The 19,643-nt window shown below is 29.3% G+C and overlaps 4 protein-coding genes across 9 annotated transcripts; 3 read left to right on the forward strand and 1 right to left on the reverse strand.

The window, feature by feature from the left end:
• The first annotated feature begins 46 nt into the window (after positions 1-46).
• LOC105828480 (decaprenyl-diphosphate synthase subunit 2) lies at positions 47-3,064 on the forward strand. Of its 2 annotated transcripts, none has more exons than XM_012666817.3 (7): positions 47-181; positions 948-1,320; positions 1,400-1,525; positions 1,631-1,838; positions 1,944-2,210; positions 2,309-2,464; positions 2,585-3,064. In XM_012666817.3, the coding sequence occupies exons 2-7, from the start codon at positions 986-988 to the stop codon at positions 2,738-2,740; spliced, it is 1,248 nt and encodes a 415-aa protein (XP_012522271.1). In that variant the 5' UTR covers positions 47-181; positions 948-985; the 3' UTR covers positions 2,741-3,064. The 2 variants fall into 2 exon arrangements, with proteins under 2 accessions (XP_012522271.1, XP_012522272.1); XM_012666818.3 differs by having other exon boundaries at positions 49-144.
• Positions 3,065-3,763: 699 nt separating this feature from the next.
• On the forward strand, positions 3,764-8,087 carry LOC105828476 (nudC domain-containing protein 1). Of its 3 annotated transcripts, none has more exons than XM_012666812.3 (5): positions 3,764-4,021; positions 4,800-4,945; positions 5,048-6,032; positions 6,881-7,251; positions 7,722-8,087. In XM_012666812.3, the coding sequence occupies exons 2-5, from the start codon at positions 4,831-4,833 to the stop codon at positions 7,919-7,921; spliced, it is 1,671 nt and encodes a 556-aa protein (XP_012522266.1). In that variant the 5' UTR covers positions 3,764-4,021; positions 4,800-4,830; the 3' UTR covers positions 7,922-8,087. The 3 variants fall into 3 exon arrangements, with proteins under 3 accessions (XP_012522266.1, XP_012522265.1, XP_036140258.1); XM_012666811.3 differs by lacking the exon at positions 3,764-4,021 and adding an exon at positions 4,390-4,480; XM_036284365.1 differs by lacking the exon at positions 3,764-4,021 and adding an exon at positions 4,396-4,414.
• A 161-nt stretch (positions 8,088-8,248) lies between these two features.
• Positions 8,249-13,860, forward strand: LOC105828475 (ras-related GTP-binding protein C). Its single transcript, XM_012666809.3, has 8 exons — positions 8,249-8,941; positions 9,044-9,127; positions 9,393-9,553; positions 10,416-10,822; positions 10,907-11,043; positions 12,289-12,431; positions 12,517-12,665; positions 12,940-13,860. Exons 2-8 carry the CDS (start codon positions 9,125-9,127, stop codon positions 13,137-13,139), a joined length of 1,200 nt encoding a protein of 399 aa, XP_012522263.1. The 5' UTR covers positions 8,249-8,941; positions 9,044-9,124; the 3' UTR covers positions 13,140-13,860.
• Positions 13,861-14,265: 405 nt separating this feature from the next.
• On the reverse strand, positions 14,266-19,523 carry LOC105828473 (gamma-tubulin complex component 5). 3 transcript variants are annotated; one of them, XM_012666805.3, is made up of 15 exons: positions 19,243-19,522; positions 18,907-19,025; positions 18,395-18,826; positions 18,052-18,314; positions 17,736-17,904; positions 17,365-17,581; positions 17,002-17,302; positions 16,733-16,920; positions 16,359-16,665; positions 16,070-16,286; positions 15,673-15,964; positions 15,404-15,604; positions 15,219-15,301; positions 14,980-15,139; positions 14,266-14,677 (listed from the first exon to the last, which is right to left on the reverse strand). In XM_012666805.3, the coding sequence occupies exons 2-15, from the start codon at positions 18,976-18,978 to the stop codon at positions 14,631-14,633; spliced, it is 2,949 nt and encodes a 982-aa protein (XP_012522259.1). In that variant the 5' UTR covers positions 18,979-19,025; positions 19,243-19,522; the 3' UTR covers positions 14,266-14,630. The 3 variants fall into 3 exon arrangements, with proteins under 3 accessions (XP_012522259.1, XP_028045932.1, XP_028045929.1); XM_028190131.2 differs by having other exon boundaries at positions 16,070-16,665; positions 19,303-19,523; XM_028190128.2 differs by having other exon boundaries at positions 16,070-16,665; positions 19,243-19,523.
• Positions 19,524-19,643: the final 120 nt, after the last annotated feature.

Genomic DNA, 19,643 nt, shown 5'->3' on the forward strand with positions numbered 1-19,643 from the left:
ACGAAAGAAAGACAAAAACAGACAGACCGGGCGTCTTCAATAATACCGTAGTCAATGCTCTGGACGCTCCGGTTGTATGTGGTTGTATGTGTAAAGTATGTGACATTCCAGGCTCGCAAATACGATTTGAACAAGCTGTGCACGGTATTTCTTTCATTTAATTTAATCCGTCCAACAATCGGTGAGTTCTTCGATTGAATGTCGTGAAAAAATTTTATTCCATTTCACTCGCGGCTATTATGTTGTCATTAGCTTTAGTATTTATATGAATAAATTATTTGACCTATTTTTACATCCTTTTTGTAAGTATTGCAAAAAATTCCATTTAAATTTAAAATTTAAATTTAAATTTAAAACAATTTTTTATTGACATATTGCTCAACTTCTTTTCTGGAACTTGATTCAAGAGGATGAGAGAATCGCGGTTTTAACAACTAACATAATTTATTTAGATTGATACCAGAAAAATTTGCTTAAGGAAATTGCATTGTTATTAAGTTAACATTAATACTGACTAGTGAGGATTTTTAGAAGTTTTTTAGTATTAGTTTTAAGTAAAAAGATATATTTTTTTCTAAAAATATGGACAGTGCAATTTTGTATGAGAAATTTTGGAAATTTAGGTCAGAAGAGAAAGTTTAATGATTTACATACTTGAATAAATCCTTGAATACAGACATGTAGTTTCTTAACTATGTGACATTTAAATTCTTACCTTTGCAATGTCCTATTTAAAAGTCTTTATTTTATCTTTTTTATTATTATACTTATAAATAATTTTTATTATTTAACATTCTTAATGACAGAGCAATAAATTTTAATTAAAATGCATGTATCCTGTTCATATATACTGTATTTACATGTTAATTCTGAATTTTTCTGGTATAAATCTGATATAAGCTGAATCTATCTGGTATAAACTAAATAATAACATACTTTTTTTCTAGAATTTTAGTCTACAGTAATTTAAGAAGTGAATTAGACGATGTCTGCAAACATAGTCATGTTCAGGATTTGGAAATGCAACAGTTTTATGACTACAGTTGCATGGAAGTCACATAAGACCTTCCAAGTCCAGAGAACAGTCTGTATTTCTGTACGAGACAGATTCTACTTTAGTAATGTTAATCATGCTGAGAACAAGTTAGCAGTGAGCCAAAAGACAGACTGGAATAAAACAATGTCAGAGGCAGAGAAGATCGTTGGATATCCAACATCTTTTTTAAGTTTAAGATGGCTGTTAAGCGATGAAATTGCCAATGTCGCATTGCACCTGAGGAAGCTGGTTGGATCAAATCATCCTGTATTGAAAACAGCCAAGTAAATATCATGTAATTATTATCAAACTTTTCCAAAGAACATAAATTTTATTTATATTCCCTTGTCTTTTTTACAATAGAACCATTATTTGTAATGGACCTAACACTCAAGCATTTGGTCTCATTTTGTTGTTAATCTCCAAAGCTGCCGGCCATTTAAATGCAAAACCAATAGAAGAGGATAAAGCTGCAGGCGTTTTACACAGGTATGCTGTGCATAAAAATATGAACACCGTTGATGATACAAAATATAAAATATACTCTTTCAAGAGAAAAAAGTATTCCTACTAAATAATTTAAATACATTTTAGTCAAAGAGCATTGGCGGAAATTACAGAGATGATACGCACTAGCAATTTGATACATAGAGGGTTGGTAAATCTAAATACAACATATACAGGGTCTCTGGACCCTTCAGAATTGAACAATATAACTTTTGGTAATAAAATAGCATTACTGTGTGGTGATTACTTGCTGAGCACTAGTTGCACTGAAATGGCGGCTCTTAAAAATCAGGATGTAATTATTGTCATTTTATTTACTTATACTGTCATTATTTATTATAAGAAAAAATAGTTTTTTTTTAATTTAAAAGATTTGTAACTTGAAAAATATATTTTTCAGCTTTTGTTATTAATATCGGCTGCAGTAAGAGATTTATGTCAAGCAGAATTTGTAGCACGCAGGGACAATCAAAATTTTCCCATACCGTCGATACCACCTGAGGATCGTACGGGCTATGCACTGAAGGAATGGACGCTTTTAAATACTTATGGTGCTGGATCGTTGCTTGGAAAAGGCTGTCAAAGTACATTAAAAATAGCTGGCCATAGCAAAGAAATAGAGGAGAAAGGTTATGAGTTTGGGAAACACTTGGCTTTAGCTTGGCAGGTAATGTATTATATTTTAATTAAATATTAAATTTGTATAATTTGTGTAATAATTTTGTAAAATTATTGATTCTATCTTGTGAAATAACATCTTCGTAGGCTTCCTTGGACTTGGGTTTATGCATCAATAAAGATAAAGAAATTTTACAAAATTTGTGTGCAGCTCCAATTATGTTTCATGTTGAACACGACCCATCAATATTAGTGGAACTCGATAAAGGATTAGAATCTGTTGAAAACGTCGACTATTTAAAGGTTTAAAAAAATTAATATTTAACAAGATTTATGCTTAATTGAATTATTGTTCTTCATAATATGTTCAATAGAAGTATTACATGTTTGACGTATATAGAATAATGTTTTATGTATATATAGGTGCTCGATATTGTCGCAGCTGGTCCAGGTATTGGATTAACTAAAGAGCTCGTAAAGGAACACTCGCAAAAAGCAATGGAACTTTTAAGTGTATTTAAGGAAAATGATGCTAGAAAAGCATTATCCAATATTATTGTTGCCATAGGTGACTTTTAACAAAAGATATATATTTTTTAATTTTTTATTCAAGATGTGAGTTAGAAGTCGCTTTTTTATATATCATAATTAAGAGATAAATCCTTAACTCTTTTTAAAAAAATATTTATATTAAGCCCATTCTATAATGACAGTAAGCAGTATAGATGAGTCATGAAATGGGAATTGCTTATTTTGTTACCCCTGGTCTTTACTTTACTAAAAACAGTTTATTCTTGTAAGATATTTGGGTCAAAAGATTTTTTTAGTTAATATTCAGAATCGAAAGGACTCAGGTAACAGATTCAGAAAATTCTAATCAGTTAGGGACTTATATTATAAGCAGACAGAATAGAAAGTAATTGGAATAAAAGTAATTGAAACAATATGGCGTAATGATGAGAGAACTAGCCTGTGGAAACAGGGAACCCGAATTCAAATCTGCTTAACATCTCTCTAAATTATTGCGTTGCTTACATTCTCTACTTCTACAGTTTTGTTACTGTTATTATAAAATGGGCTTTAGGAGTTGTTAAAAAACATTTAATTTTAATAATAGTAATGTTATAAAATATTTGTAAGTTATTTATTACATAAGAATTTTTTGGATTTATATATATTTTTTATAAACACCTTTGTATATATAGAAATCAGATATTTTGATATAAAAATGTTCTTCTTTCATAAATCTTTTATATGCATATATATATATATAACATGTTAAATCTTGTCTTTACACTTTATAATGTAAAAACTGATAATTAAATTATTTTTTATAAATTATTTTGAATTATGTTATTAATACTTTCTTTTATAGCATATAGATAATAAAATATGGATAGTCATTTGTTAAGTGTGTTTTAAGTGTGTCTTGTATTTTAATTTTTTTATTTTATAAATAATTTTTTTTATTTTATAAATAATTTTATAAATTTAATTTAACATGATCATGCTTATGTTTAGTGTGTAGCATAATTGGAGCTGCATATAAACTTTGCAAATCGTTCTTATGTTTATTGTTAAATTTAAATAATCCAAATCAGGAAGTCTGAGAAAATTGCATTAAGATATCAATATTTTAATTAGAGGAACATTCAGGGGAACACCTCTTGGTTTGTCATTATTTTCCGAAAGATAGCAATTGAATAAAAATCAGATCAATTGGATTTAATTAAATTCGAATCTCCGGGACGAAGCACATGCACAACTGCGCACAACTCGTTGCGCCACGATTGCTACGATGCATAACTCGATTGAACTCTATATGTAAAGGCCATTGCATGTACACTTCTGCAGTGTTGGGTAAGTTAATATATTTTTTTAATTAAATTAAAGTTGATGGATTATAAAATTAATTCAGTTTAGTTAAAAGTTACATAAATAAAAACCTAACTCATGCAGTTAGTTATGTTAAGATTAATTTAACTCCAGTTAAAGTAAAAGTTAATTGTGAGAAGCTTTATTTATATTAAATTAAAACCCCACATAATTTAAGTCAGATTACCAACATAATTACAGTATTGATCATCAAATTGACGTCAAGCACCCTAAAGGTGCTTTTTCACGCTGACGCTTGACGCCATTTTCAGCGTCAAAAGACATCACGTGACTAAAAATGACGAATGGGTATCTTTATTTTTAGTCACGTGATGTCTTTTGACGCTGAAAATGAGCGTCAAACGTCAGTGTGAAGAGGTACCTTTATTGCTCTAGTGCAGCAATGCAGAAATAAACAAATCTCTTTAATTCTATGCAGATAATGTATTTTGATTAAAAATTATTAATTTCAATTTTATTAATTAAAATATACATAAAATTTGTAATTTTAATATAGCGGTCATATTTTTTATTCTAAAATACTACTATTCTAATAATTGATAAAAGCGACAGTAATCGAAACAATTATTTTACATTTTTATATTTTTTCAATGTGTCTAGAAAATGTTTTATTTTAATAATATAATTATTAGATGACGATATAATCATGATAATAAGCGTCCTTAATTCACGATAATGATTAGGTTAGGTTTCTGTAAATGACTTGTCTTATAATCAAATTTTTCGTGTTTTTACTTTTCAGATATTAATTTAGTTTTATTTTATGAGAAACAATGACGGATATAATCGAGTTACGCCCTGATAAAAGTTTGACAAACTCGTCTTTTGAGAAGTATCAATTTTCCAATGAGACCATTCTTATAATTTCCGAAAACAAACTATGTAATTGTAAGTACATATATATTATGAAGTATTATACATATAATTGCATATCTTGGACACACAGCCAAAAAAGAAGGAAATAGAGATCTTTTGATACAAAAATTTCAGATGTATATAGATTGGAGCCAAATCAAAATCAAGAATCCTGGCTGGAAGCAAGGCTCTTCGCTTTTCATAATCATTTATTTAACAATGTGCACGACATGTCGTGCTGGTTTATCGACGAGACTTCAGCTGTCTGGCGTCTAGATAAGGATGGTTCCTTAGATCAAGTATATAAATTACATACAGATGGGTGCTTGTCGAACATAATTTATAATCCATCAATTGGATTTACCTCAAATAATATTGTGGTAATTTCTAATGGTGATAAAAACCTGCACATATTGATAGGCTATACAGGAGAAAATAAAAAAGTCTTTTTAATAACTCTTGAGGAGCCTGGAATTATTATGAATGTTCAATATGTGGCAAAAAGCTCAAGAATTATTTTAACCATGTGTGCCATTGCTGTAGGTGTGAATCAAAAGAAGTATACACAGCTCATATTACTGTCGTATCACTTGTATACAGAAAATGAAATAACAAAAGTTAATAATGTAGATAAACAGATATTGAAGGTACAAGGCAGCGTAGACTATGTTTATGTGGAAGAAAATGGAAACTATTTGCATTCTATTTGTCAAGATAACATTGGTTTCGAGAATGAGAACGTGCAAGAGAAAGAGTCTGTAACAGAACAATCGAGCGTCGCGTCGAATTCGCAAATAAAGATCCCGAAGTATTATTGGTCCCAGGATGAAGAATCAGTTACTGTTTGGATTAAAGTGCCGAAGCAGCACAGTGATAAACGACCTAAGATAAATGTGAAGCCTTTAGAATTATCTGTCACAATAGATAATGAGATATTAATACAAGGGCAATGCCAACATAGATTAGAGGAGAATATGGCAACTTGGAGGCACAAGGAAGACACTTTGCAAATTGATCTAAGTAAATATGAAAGTGGATTGATGTGGAACGAATTGATCAAAGGTGATACTGGAGGCGAATGTTTACCCAATGAGGTTCTTGCTGCAGAAATTCATGCAAGGTACTTTTTTTATAATTTACTATGCAGTTGTTATACATGTGGTATAAATTGTGGTAGTTTTAATCGAGAGAGAGGGAGAGAGAGAGAGAGAGAGAGAGAGAGAGAGAGAGAGAGAGAGAGAGAGCGAATGCATAGCTTTATTTATATAATATTAATGTTATTTTTAATATTTTATGTAATATTTAATTGAAAGGTTTTCTACAAAAACCAAACAAGTTTTAAAAATTACATTTTTGGGAAATAAACGACATTTTTAAATCGTTTATTGTAAAAATATAGTAATTTTCTCAAGATGGAATATACATATATACAATATATGTATACATACGCGTGCGCGCGCGCGCACGTGTGTGTACAAATAAGATATCGGAATAAAGTTTTGTAAGCTTTTATTTATATTTTAAACCATATTTAAAAAATAAAACGAATCATTTTTTTATTTATTTGGTTCTTGCAAGCATTTTATGTTTATTACTTATTTATTCTATATTTTACATTAATTTTTTAAATAATATCAATAATGATGAAGGTGAATAAAAAAATATTTAAAATATAAAACAGTTTTTTTACTTTTACTTTTATAAAATTTTATTTACAAAAAAGCATCCTTTTATATACATAAATAATAGTATTTTTTCTTAGAATATATAGTTTTAGGCTTTTTTTACTATTTTAAAAACTTATTTAAAAAATTTAAAAAAATAGACTTGTTTGGTTTTATAAGAAATCCTTTCAATTATTTTATAATTCATTTTATTTTAATAATTTTATTCATTATAATATATATGTATATATATATTTTTTAATGATTATTCACAATACTATATAACATACCATTATTTACACAGGCTAGCACATTTATGTACAGATCAACAAACTAACAGTGTTGGAGAAGATCAGCCTTGTGTGGGATTCAATACTGAAGAATTAGAAGAGTGCGATTTAGAAGGGAAAGATAACTTTTTGCAAAGGATTAATCTTCTAACACAGATGACTACTCATCTATCTAGATTAGGAAGCAATAATCACGTATTGTTTACGTACAAAAGAAAACAGGGACAAATGGTATGTCTAAGATACGATCATGATGCTTGTGTCTGGGAAATGGGGAATGGAAATGGCAATACCCATTGGAACCTGAAACACATTCACAGTTTTCCTGGATTTGGTTATGTTGAAGCTAGCAAAACTAATAAGAAGTTTTGCGTGTCTCCTATTGGTAAGGCAATAGATATATTTTTTGAATATATTTCTCTGATTTAATAATAAATACAAGAATTAAGAAGTAATGTTATTGTAATATAATAATATAATAATATAGTAATATAGTAATGCTTAATAATATTTGTACTGTGTAATTACATTTTTCAATTCTATTAACTGCATGCAATATGATCGTCGGATTTGAAACATAATTGTAAATGTAAACTGAAACTATAATTCTCAAATTAATTGGATGATCAAATTTAATTATGTTTATTAACATCTGAAAAAAAAACTATGATATTTTTTGCAATAAATTCTTTACAGGTTGTAACATCATTATTTAATTTGAGGATTTATTTCTTGTATCATTCACATATTGATCTAATATTCAATTTATTATTGTTAATAATGATATAATAATAATGATTAATGATATAATAACTGTCAATATGACATTTCTAAGAATTAATTATTTTGTCACAGATGGTTCGTATATAGCTATAGTAGAACACACAAGACACGTGTTCGTGTACGAAAGACCTGATGTCAGAGCAGGATCCGCTAAACAGAGAATTGTGGACCTCAACTGCGAAGCTTCCCCCATCATGGGGGTAGTTGCTACGAACAAATTCCTTATTGTACTTTCAAAGGATAAATTATATCGTTTACAAGTTCACATGTGATAATTGTACTGTCTGCAATTATTACAAAGATAAACGAAGAATTAAGAATTTTCTAAATCTATGTATAACAGTTTCTTGTGAATGTATTTATCACAAATTTTTTATAAATATTTGCAATAACTAAATTAATAATTGCAGCTGCAATAAACTATATAATAATTATTTATTCTAGTTCTATTTTAATTTGTGATATGTCAATATCGATACTTTTTTGGCGAAAATATTAATTAAAATTTTCAATTTTTAATAAAAAAATTTTTTTTAATCCGTAACTTTAATAAATAATAAATTTAATAGTCGCAAGTAGTGATAAAACATTTTCTACGCGCGAAGATGTAACATTTATATTATTCAATGCGCGTATGAATAAAAATTGTGTAAAATTTAAATTTAATTTCTAATTTGCTGCATCGCATCACGTCGATTCAATTTATCGATTTTTCTTCTGAAATGTCTATCGAGTTATCTAATATCTGAAAAAATGATTTTATATAATATAATTATTAAAATAATTTGCAAACATGGCGTCACTGATCGATTGATCAATGGCTATGTTCAGAAAACACAACAGTTGAATAATTCGCTAATATAATTGGTCAAAATTTAGAGATCTAATAGTAAGGACCAATAATCACTGATCGCTCACTGATCACTTCAATCACTTGTGTTTTCTGAACGTAACCATTTTCTCTTAAGCCCTATCCAGACAGAATGGCCGGAAATTCCAACGATAAGTCCACTCTCTTCGCGACAATAAAGAACAGGCTGAAAAAAAGACGCGCGTCAGCATGGCGACCTTTGTACTACACGTGTGGTGTGATCTCTCTGGACATATGCCTTGCGCAGCTATGTAAATTGGTCCGAATACGCCTTTAAAAGATTAGAGATTAATCTCGCGACGAGATTTGTGTGGTTGACGTTTCGGGCATTCGCTTCGACCGAAAGGCCAATCGGAGCATCGAATGATATATAGCCGTGTCAAACGGAGTCGTATCGCCATTCGCACACACCCTGTCAACTGTAAACAAAGATTATTGTATTAAACTTTGCAGTCTTATATTATATATATATATATATATATAAAATTTTCCATTATATGCGGTCGCGGCTGAACGAGCACAGTGTGGCACCGCGTTTAACGAATTTGTAACCTCCGGGAAAACGACCGGAATCTTGGCACAAAAATTATTTAACCTCACGAACATGGTAAGTGAGCCAGCAAATTTGTTTCTGTTCGAATCAAACCATCGAGGTAATGACGATAATTAAGCGCGTTGTTGATGCAAAAAAATATACATAATTTACTTGTATTTCCTGTTGATTGTTTTAATTTGACGCACGTATATGCGAAAGTAAATTGTGACATGAATACTCGAGTTAACAATGCGTCTTTATTTGATAATGATTGTTTGGTATGAGTCATATAACTTCAAATTTTTTTAACAATATCTTTTCCATAATACTATTTCAGGATGATGATGATCATTATCAAAGTGGTTATGAAGATCACTATCAAAGTGGTTCTTTCCCAAAGGATTTTGGATATGCACCGTTTGATGGTGAAACTGAGGGATCTATGGATCCACTAGCTGGAGAACAAAAGCCTAGAATACTTTTGATGGGTCTCAGACGGTAAGATTAAATTCTTTGCAGGCAAGCCAAGGGTTATTCTAAAATGATTGCTTTCCAGGTGACATTATGTCAAAATATTGTATGCATTTTAGCTATAATATAAGTTGAAAGCTAAAATGCTATGTTTGACTGTGTTGTAGTTTTATGTCATCCCCTATATTGAACACAAAGTCATAACAATGTCTTAAAGATGTCATTATGGCCAGTATTCATAGTCGGATCTTATATTTAAGATCATCTTAAGTACTGTCTTAAGATGCCATCAGCCAATCACAGAGCTGTATTAGCATCTTAAGATATTGCTTGAGACGATCTTGAAATAAGATTTGACTATGAATACCAGCCTATGACTTGCCATTTACATAAGTATATATAAGATACATATCATATTATTGAGTAACAAATTGTATTCTTATGATATTATTATGACTTCTCTGTTCAACCTGGATCTATGGATACCAACTTTATATTTTTAGTGGTTGAATGTCATGTTGAAATAACAGAAGCAGTGTTTTAACTATAATTGATACTATATAACATCACATAGTGCATGACTGTGTACCCTTACTGGAAAGCACTCAATGTAAATATTGTTGTAAGTGATCATAAAATACAGTTGATGACATATGATTATAAGAAATATTTTTGAATGCGTTTCTAAAATACATCTTACATATTGTAATAAAATGATTTTGATGTATTTTTCCAAAGTCTTGTAAACGATTTTTATAAAATCTTTACTACATATTTTTTGAAAATAAATTTTTAGAACTTTATTAATGTTTATGATAAATGTTTTGGACTATTGGGAAAATTTATCAAATTCAGTACTTAATGTTTCTTCTTTTTATTCTTCTTTTAGTAGTGGCAAATCATCGATACAGAAGGTAGTATTTCACAAGATGTCACCCAACGAGACGCTGTTTTTAGAGAGTACAAATAAGATAATTAAAGACGATATAAGTAACTCGAGCTTTGTACAATTTCAAATATGGGACTTTCCTGGACAAATCGACTTTTTCGATCCCACTTTCGACAGCGACATGATATTTGGCGGTTGCGGGGCACTGGTATTCGTGATAGATGCACAGGACGATTACATGGAGGCGCTCAATAAACTTCATGCAACAGTCACGAAGGCAAACAAAGTTAATCCAGCGATCAAGTTCGAAGTTTTTATCCATAAAGTAGACGGATTGTCAGACGACTGTAAAATGGAGACTCAAAGAGATATACACACGAGGGCCAACGATGATTTAGCGGACGCTGGTAATAAAAAAACAAAATTTTGTGATAAGAATTGAAGGAAACAAACGCTATTCCTCTACTCACTGAACATGTGTTTCTTTTTAGGATGCGATCAGATACACTTGAGTTTTCACTTGACTTCGATATATGACCATAGTATATTTGAAGCATTTAGCAAAGTTGTTCAAAAGTTAATACCACAGCTGCCTACCTTAGAAAATTTACTCAATATACTAATATCGGTAAAAATTATGTTTATTCTTTTTCTTATATTTTTTTCTTTAGTGATAGTAAATATCATGGTTGTTTGGAATAATTATAAACTGGATAACATGATACAAAAAAATTTAATTTTTAATTCTAAATAATATTCATAGATTCTAATCCGAATTTTTTTTCAATTATGTAATTGTTTTCAAATCTCTAGATATTGTTGTGAAAAATTGTAATAAATGTTTTACATAATTTGAAATTATATAATTTTAATCTTTGGATTTTAATCTTTTAAATAAAAAAGAAAGTTGTTAAGAGGATGCTAAATTGCTTATCAAACTTGATCGAGGTTGATAATGTAGACTCATTCGACACATCATTAACAAGATATTGTATGTATTTCTTTTATATTTGGAAATTCTTTTCCAGAATTAAAGTGCACATAAAATATCAGCATATAAATTGGACTTTATACCAATAATGAAAAATTTTTTTGTAGACCTCGTTTTTTATTAACGTATATGTGAATTTGCAATTATAAAAAATTTATGAAACTAATCTTTTTTTTTCTAGACATTTAATCTTAGTTTAAATTGCACGATATTGTTCGCATATGTTATCCCTAGAGGAATAAGGTTTTATTTTGTGCATATATATAACATAGATTTTATATACTAAGCAAATATTGTCAAGTGACTATGCACCAAAAGTAATTTTTTTTGTTTTTAACGTAAACTTGATCTTTTTCCTATAGATTTTGATGCGTATTTTAATTCTGTGATAGTTTTGTGATTCTATAAAACCAATTAAAAGAGTAGTTTCTTTTAAAAATATCGTTAAAACAGACGACTTTAGGATCCCCTTAAATTACAATAATTTTAAGCAAGAATATATTAAAGTTTTGTTGGATACACTAAATCTATTAATACCAAGACTATTAAAAAAATTTTGGAGCGAATTAGGATTAAGATTATTAATATAACTTTAGTATTAATAAAAGAAAAATATATAATGTGTGTGTGTGTGTGTGTGTGTGTGTGTGTGTGTGTGTGTGTGTGTGTGTGTGTGTGTGTGTGTGTGTGTGTGTGTGTGTGTGTGTGTATTAAAAATTAGAAAATGATAAATAATTTCCACTGATTTCTGATAAAATCTGAATTTTTTTATTCATAGATTATTGTTTACATTGTGTATATGTAAATTATTTATATTTTAAACACTCAACCTTGATATAAATACTATAGAAAATTTAAAAAAAATTAATTATGCTTATACAGAATTCAGCAATTGAGAAAGCATTCCTATTTGATGTTGTCTCAAAAATATATATAGCAACGGATAGCTCACCTGTTGATATGCAAAGTTATGAACTATGTTGTGATATGATTGACGTTGTTATCGATGTTTCGTGCATATACGGGTAAATAATTATATTTAATTGCACACATATTATACATTTAATGTAATTAATTACATTGCATTATTCTTGGTACTTACATCTGCAGATTGAGAGAGGATTTAGAAGCTGCTGCATTTGACAACCAAAGTTCCAGTTTAATTAAATTAAATAACGGCACAATCCTATATTTACGTGAAGTGAATAAATTTTTAGCATTGGTCTGCATCTTACGCGAGGATAATTTTGACAGACAAGGTGAAAATATTTAATAAGTTGAATAGTGTACCGTAATACGTAATTAGTACAAGAAATAAGAAAAGCGCCATTTCTCGGTTGAGGCAATTCTTGGTGTTTAATAAATAATTTTTGTGTCAATTTTTCAAAAATTATCAGGCACCGAGAAATGCTTCTCTTATTTATTGCAAAAATAGTTATTTTAGTATTATGCATTTAAAAAGAACAACGTTTTCTTACGTAATAACGTGCACAGATTGTGTCATTATTTTCACTTGTCTCTTTTAATTTACAGGTGTGATAGACTATAACTTCCTTTGTTTCCGCAAGGCGATACAACAAGTATTCGAATTACGAAACAAAGCGTTAGCCGCGACAAATGCGACAAATCACTCATCATCGCCTGTTAGCACGAACGAAACTTCGAATGCCGCCACGGTGTCACAAACTGGTACCATTGGACAAAACGGTACCGTTGTAATCGCGCAGAGTTAATCTTTATGTGCAATATAGAATCTATCAGGCACGAATGTAATATAATAGATCTTAACTTAATATTAACTTCATCATTAGTTATTTGAAGATCTCTTTTTTGCAAATATGTACGTTATAAACACCACACATTTTTTTTCTTTCTTAATATATTATACTTTTTATATTATATATTATTAAACAGGAAATATATCTTTCATATCGAGAATGGCTTATATAAGTGTATATAAACTGTATATACGTTATCATAATCATGTTACCATAACATAAACTTATATTATTTTCATATTTTTAAACTGTAACCCAAGTTACTGCGAAACTTATAATTGATATTTGTTACATAGAATATTGGAATGCATATATCTTATTAGTTATTGTTTTCTTTATGTATCTTAATGAAATATATGGCAGTATATATGTGTGCGTGTATTTAAATGTATATCTTAACACATTATACAATATATTTACGTTCTCTCTCCTTCTAGTGTTAGAATCTAACTGTTACATACAGTTTGTAATTTTTTAATCTAAATAACTAATTTTATTGATTCATTATAAAAATCGTGATACGTTTTATTGTATGTCAAATTATCGAATATATTTTTATTTTTGTACATATTTGCTTAAAATGCTCCTTACGATGTTACGAATTAGCAACGATATTTTTTATCTCATTGTGTAACGCACATGATGACGAATTCATAATAAAGAATTGTTCCTCATATTGATACCAGCGCATGTAAGAAAAGGTTTGTTCATACTTATTCAAAGACACTTCTACGGGTAACAATGATTCTGGACTAGAATTTCAAAACAATTTGTAATAATAAATCACGTACTTTAAAATATTTGCAGCGTACATCAGTCACATTTCTTTACCTCATTTGCCAAGCTCTTCCATAAATTAATTTTGGAATTGGCAAGGGGATGCCTGATGGTGGTAAACTTTGATGTGCGATTTCTGTCAATAAAGTTCGACTAAGGTCGCTGATAAGTTTAATGAATTTATTATTATCTTCAAATGAATTCAATTCGATGCAAGTTGCGGATACTGGCATCAACTTATCTGGAAGGGATCGGATATAGGATATTGGAATTTGACATTGGATGATAATAATTATATTGGTAATTACACAGCGATAGAAAACAATCAGTTTAAACAATTTTTATTCTAAAAAATAAAGTAACATTTTTCTCTTGTTATATGTATATACAAAAACAATTGTTTTAAAAAATAAATACATAAATTTATAAATAATACAGATCTTTGAACAATTTTAAAAAATAATTAGTATAAAAAATTACAATTAACATTATAGATGAAGTAATTATATACTGATCTAATAGTACAACGGCTAAATACTACATGTATATTGTAATATAAAGCAATGATTGATATAAATGAAATGGAATTGATGTCGTTAATCCCAAATGGAAAACTCGGGGTGCACATTATTAAATCAGTACGAGAGTTGACATTCTATTAATATAAAATTAAGCACACGGCATACTGCAATTAAAGGCTGAACTTAAGGCAGTCACTGTAAATAAAGCAAGGGGAAAGTGTTATGTCAGAAGCAATACTGTTAATTATCATGCAACAATTTAACTAATCTATTAGCTAATATTTTTCGATAAATATATGACAAATATATTCAGGACATGTCAGTGCATATTAATTACATTGGTATATTTTCCAATAGATTTTAAAAAATATTTCTTGCTTTTATGTTACAATGATTGGCAAACATTTTAACAGTTTATAAACGATCAATTAAACTGCAGAATTGTGGGCAACTGTATTGAAATACATTAAGTACCGCTAATAAATTATAAAACTTACAATAATCCGCGTCCTTATGTTGTACCGCGTTGTGCAAAGCTAAGGCAAGATATGTATGGTACTTTATGTAACTGTGTTCCATCACGTCTAATTCTGCAGCGGCTAACAATAATTTTTTGCGTGACCATCGGTCTCGTATATGAAGACACATTTCGATCATCTGAAACATAGTAAATAAGCAATAAATAAATCTTATATAAACTGATGTACATTGTTAATCACTTGATACATATACATACATTATTTATAGTAGTCATTAAATCTTCAAATTCCTCTGTTAATAAGCAATGCTCATGAACTTTATTCAAGTATTCATTGTGCACTACAAAATAATCGTTTGTTTTTATTAAAATTATTAACGTTAATCGCAATAAGACGAAAAAATGTTTCTCTCGTTTTGAAAATAATCTATTACTACCATTACCTGATATAATTGTATCGAGACTATCTGCCTGAGTCAGAACTTTTTCTAATATAAAACCCAGACTTTGTAATACTTGACCAGACAAATACGTATGTATAGATCCTATTGCATGCAGCAACCAAAATCTCAAAGTCTCGAGACGTCTTATATGAAACTGTTCCAATCTATCTTTTATACACGATGACCTAGAACCCTCTAAATCTAGAAAAAGATGACAAAACGCTATAAATGTGTCACAAAAATATTGTATCTTAAGCTGCATTATTTACCACAAAATCTCAAGTTATTTAACGTCCATAAAGCCCACTTTAATTTCAGTTGAAATCTAAATATTTCATTGTATTTTTCCAAAACTTTCCTAGTCAACACTATACTTATAGGCCATTCTACTGTATAATTCAGTGTTATACTATTTACAGCTTGTAATACTTGATGAGTATTAATATTGCCATGAACCGTAATCGACCAGCGTGAACTTGTATCTGGCCAATATTGAGAGAATACCTCTTCGAGAATACACGACAAAAAATACGAATTAGCCCACATTTGATTATTTTCAATCTAGAATAGATAATAGTTACGTCAAAAAATATTATTAAAAAAATATATTATAAAAATATTACATTAATAAGATTTTTTTTGCAAGACTAATTTTTCTCTTTTTACCTCGTGAAATAAGATTTGATAGAATTTATTCATAACGTGTCCCGCTTCCATCATATAAACGAACCTCAATAATTTCAAATGCGTTTGCAGCTTGTATTCCTCTATCATAATATTTTTCACTAATTTGCTAGCACTGTTGTAGCGTAAAACTAAAATCTCAGATAACGTAGTTTCCAAAATGTTTTGCATTGGCAATATATATTTTATTTTTTGTAATCTACAAGAAAATATATTATTTTTATGTCTAAATATTATCCTAATAAATTTATAAACATATATACATATGTACTCTTTATATAAGTGATGTATCTGGTTTTGCTTTGTTTTAGAACTGTGAGTATTGGGCACAGGAGCATCCACCGTATCATTTTTGTATAATTCACACGGCATGTAGTCTTCCATAGCTTTCATGAAAAATGGATTGTGCAAAGCTGACAATTGTTGTATAATATTCTTTTCAATATCCGCATCATGTTCTTGTAATAATATTCTATCTATTTGCAGTGCAGTATCTATCTCTTCCATTGGCGGACTATATTTAGAGATTTCTGATAATAATTTGGTTTGTAGCTCGACGTTCAATGAAATCCTTATGTCTGCAATATGGTATAAATATAAAATGTGTATGTTCATAATATGAAAGAATACTATAAAGATAAAAACCATCATCCTCATTGTCCATTTTCCATATATCGGTAATTCGATCTAAAGAAACAAGTAATTCAATACTGTGACCCATATGTAGCACTTTCTGCAATAAGAATTGCATAATTGGATCTGTCAAGCAGATATCATCGGACAATCGAATTGTAAATTTTTCAGTTTCTCCATCCTCTTCATTCTCTCTGATCCTAACATGTAACAATAAATTGTTCAATACAAATATAAAAAAATATATAGTAAATTGTTAAAATTTGATTTTAATTTTTTACCTTGCAATTATAAATTCATCTTGCCAATCTTCTAATCGTCCTTCACTCAGCCAAGTATCAATTATGTTAAGATAAACTGTAAGACTACGTAAATATAAATTTATACAAATATTTGTTCTTTCTCGACTATGAGAATTTTGCATCTCATAATATAAAGATGATAACAGTCGAGATGCGCATTTCCAATTAGGATTAACTTTCCAATCAGTTATAATATTTCTATGTATATCATAGAGTATTTTTATAGTATTCAAATGTCTTCTCAGATTAGATGATAAAGATAAAAAGGTATTGCAATTTTCTAAAACACAGAAAAATATTTAGCAGTAAGATAACAATAACAAATAAGTCACGCGAGCTTACCTTGTTTTATAATATCCTTTTCTATATTAACCATTTCAGTCTTAAATTCGTACAAGTGTTGCCTAAGTGCAGCGTTATATGCTTCGTAGGTTAAAGGAGGACTCTGAAGTTTCGATTCTTGATTATAAGTTGATTGCAAGTTAGCTCCAAACCTTTCAATATCATATAACATCGAATAATATTCGCAGAATGAATTTAAGATACTTTCAAAAGCAGTCTGAAAATGGCATTAAAATTATATATTAGATATAAAATAATTATATATTATTATATACTTTATTCAATATACCAAATAATTATCTTATCATCCAAATAATATAAGATAATTATAATATACAAAATTTAAGAACTAATTATATGGATATACGCACTGTTGTCAAACTTGGTATAGATATATCAGAACATATTGAGAATTTTGATTTACTGTTCTGTTGGAACACTACCATTGACGTTTGAACATAAAACATCCATAACAATTCTCTGCACACTTGATATTCACTGAGAGTGGCTTTATACGAAGATGACAAACTTGTTTCATGCCTATAAATATGTTTACAATATTATATACACAATTATCGTTTCTTATATAAAATAAATAAAAAGTAGATACATAATAAACTAAATAAATAACTTTACTAAAAAATATCATAAATATATTTAAATAAATAATTTTTAACTAAATAGTACCATATATCACAGATACTGGTGTCACAGGATCGTTTAACCACGGGATACTTTTGACACTTTAAATTGTTCCACCAATCAGTTTGAACATTTGACAAAAGCCATTTTCTAGATTCGAGATCTTGCACCAATGCCAAGGAAAATTTGTCTATTGCACTCGTGTCAAGAACTTCTGGAGGCTGTGCAACATCTAATTGAGTATTATATATTTCCACTGCCAAAGGAATATCATCAGTTCCTTCTACCTCCGTTAAGTCAGACCATTCCTATACAAATAAAAGAACAAAATTAAAAACATTTCGAACATGACAATCTTACAAAATATATTCCTTTTGGAAATACCTACGCTCTCGCTATCGTCGCTCTTATAGTCGCAGAAGAAATCTTCTTGACCCTCCTTCAAATACTGTGCCCAGTCTATTTCTTCTGTAATGCTATCCTCATTTCCAGTGGCTATGTTAAAACTGTGCTCCCCACGCGTGAGTTTCAAGCTATCCAAGTTAGACTTGTTGGTCTCAGTGGCTAGATCTAATAGGAATGTTAACAGATACCACTGCAGATCATACTGTGGGTGTTGCTCAAAATCGAAACTCGACAGGAAGGTGTCGATCAATTCTTGAAACTTTTTGGCGACCTCATATTTTCCATGGATAGAGAATTTGGTAATTAGTGCGTTTATTGCTTCCTTAGTCGCGTGACTGTCAATAGAAAGATAGCGATGGTGTTTGATATTTGTTAGACAGAATCGTTCGCATATTCGAAATCCTTCTTCATCCTCCTGTACATGTAAGAATTCGCATGTCTCATAAGATATCATTATTTTTCATATATGTCATATTTAATTAAAGACATACAAACCTCAAATGATGTAAGCACTGTTATAAGCTGCTTTAAGTCGTTGTGAATGTCATTCAACACTCGAGTACTCATTTTTACTTTGCACTGAAATCATCGACTAAATGTATGTGTGAAATGTGCTAAAACATAAATTATATGTATATATATATATATATATATTGTATAATATAAAACTATGCGTTTTTTAATTTAACTTTTTAATTAAACAAATCAAGAAAAACATAAAGTGAAAACAAAGGCTTTTTTTGAAAACATAAGTGTGTTTAAAAAAGTTACGTAAATATTTAATGATATTATTGTTAAGTTTAATATTCAATCTGAATTAGAAAAATTTACATTTTTATTCGGAGTAAATATTTAAATCGGATCTTGGTTGCGTTTTGATAATTTTTTAACCTTAAAAAATGTTTATTCTTTCAAAACGACGTTTATTCTCCAGAACTCTTTTTTACACAGAATGGTATTAAACGAGTGTACCATCTTCAAAATCAAAGATAAACGATTTAAATCATATATTTATTTTACATCAGCATTTCGCGCAAATGTATATGTACTATCGACATTTCATACACATGTAAACATAAGTGGTCTGTTCTTTCTAGCTGCACTGTTGCACCGGTGCAATAAGTTAAAGTAAGACAAGTATATTTTTTCTCATTCTAACTTATTGCACCAGTGCAACAGTGCAGCTAGAAAGAACAGACCAAAGATCTGTCGCGTTACTTGCACTTTGCACT

This window comes from Monomorium pharaonis, chromosome 3 (genome assembly GCF_013373865.1).
Source record: "Monomorium pharaonis isolate MP-MQ-018 chromosome 3, ASM1337386v2, whole genome shotgun sequence".
In the NCBI taxonomy this organism is placed as follows: domain Eukaryota; kingdom Metazoa; phylum Arthropoda; class Insecta; order Hymenoptera; family Formicidae; genus Monomorium; species Monomorium pharaonis.

Excerpts from the sequence above, each read along its gene's own strand:
- LOC105828473 (XM_028190131.2), bottom strand. The coding sequence starts at position 18,978 with ATGAGTACTCGAGTGTTGAATGACATTCACAACGACTTAAAGCAGCTT. Across the intron at positions 17,905-18,051 it reads ACCAGTATCTGTGATATATG|GCATGAAACAAGTTTGTCAT; the intron begins GTACTATTTAGT and ends ACATATTTATAG. Across the intron at positions 14,678-14,979 it reads ACATAAGGACGCGGATTATT|TGACTGCCTTAAGTTCAGCC; the intron begins GTAAGTTTTATA and ends CTTTATTTACAG.
- LOC105828480 (XM_012666817.3), top strand. The coding sequence starts at position 986 with ATGTCTGCAAACATAGTCATGTTCAGGATTTGGAAATGCAACAGTTTT. Across the intron at positions 1,321-1,399 it reads CCTGTATTGAAAACAGCCAA|AACCATTATTTGTAATGGAC; the intron begins GTAAATATCATG and ends TTTTTACAATAG. Across the intron at positions 2,211-2,308 it reads ACTTGGCTTTAGCTTGGCAG|GCTTCCTTGGACTTGGGTTT; the intron begins GTAATGTATTAT and ends ACATCTTCGTAG.
- LOC105828475 (XM_012666809.3), top strand. Across the intron at positions 10,823-10,906 it reads CGATGATTTAGCGGACGCTG|GATGCGATCAGATACACTTG; the intron begins GTAATAAAAAAA and ends GTTTCTTTTTAG. Across the intron at positions 11,044-12,288 it reads TACTCAATATACTAATATCG|AATTCAGCAATTGAGAAAGC; the intron begins GTAAAAATTATG and ends ATGCTTATACAG.
- LOC105828476 (XM_012666812.3), top strand. The coding sequence starts at position 4,831 with ATGACGGATATAATCGAGTTACGCCCTGATAAAAGTTTGACAAACTCG. Across the intron at positions 4,946-5,047 it reads CGAAAACAAACTATGTAATT|ATGTATATAGATTGGAGCCA; the intron begins GTAAGTACATAT and ends CAAAAATTTCAG. Across the intron at positions 6,033-6,880 it reads GCTGCAGAAATTCATGCAAG|GCTAGCACATTTATGTACAG; the intron begins GTACTTTTTTTA and ends TTATTTACACAG.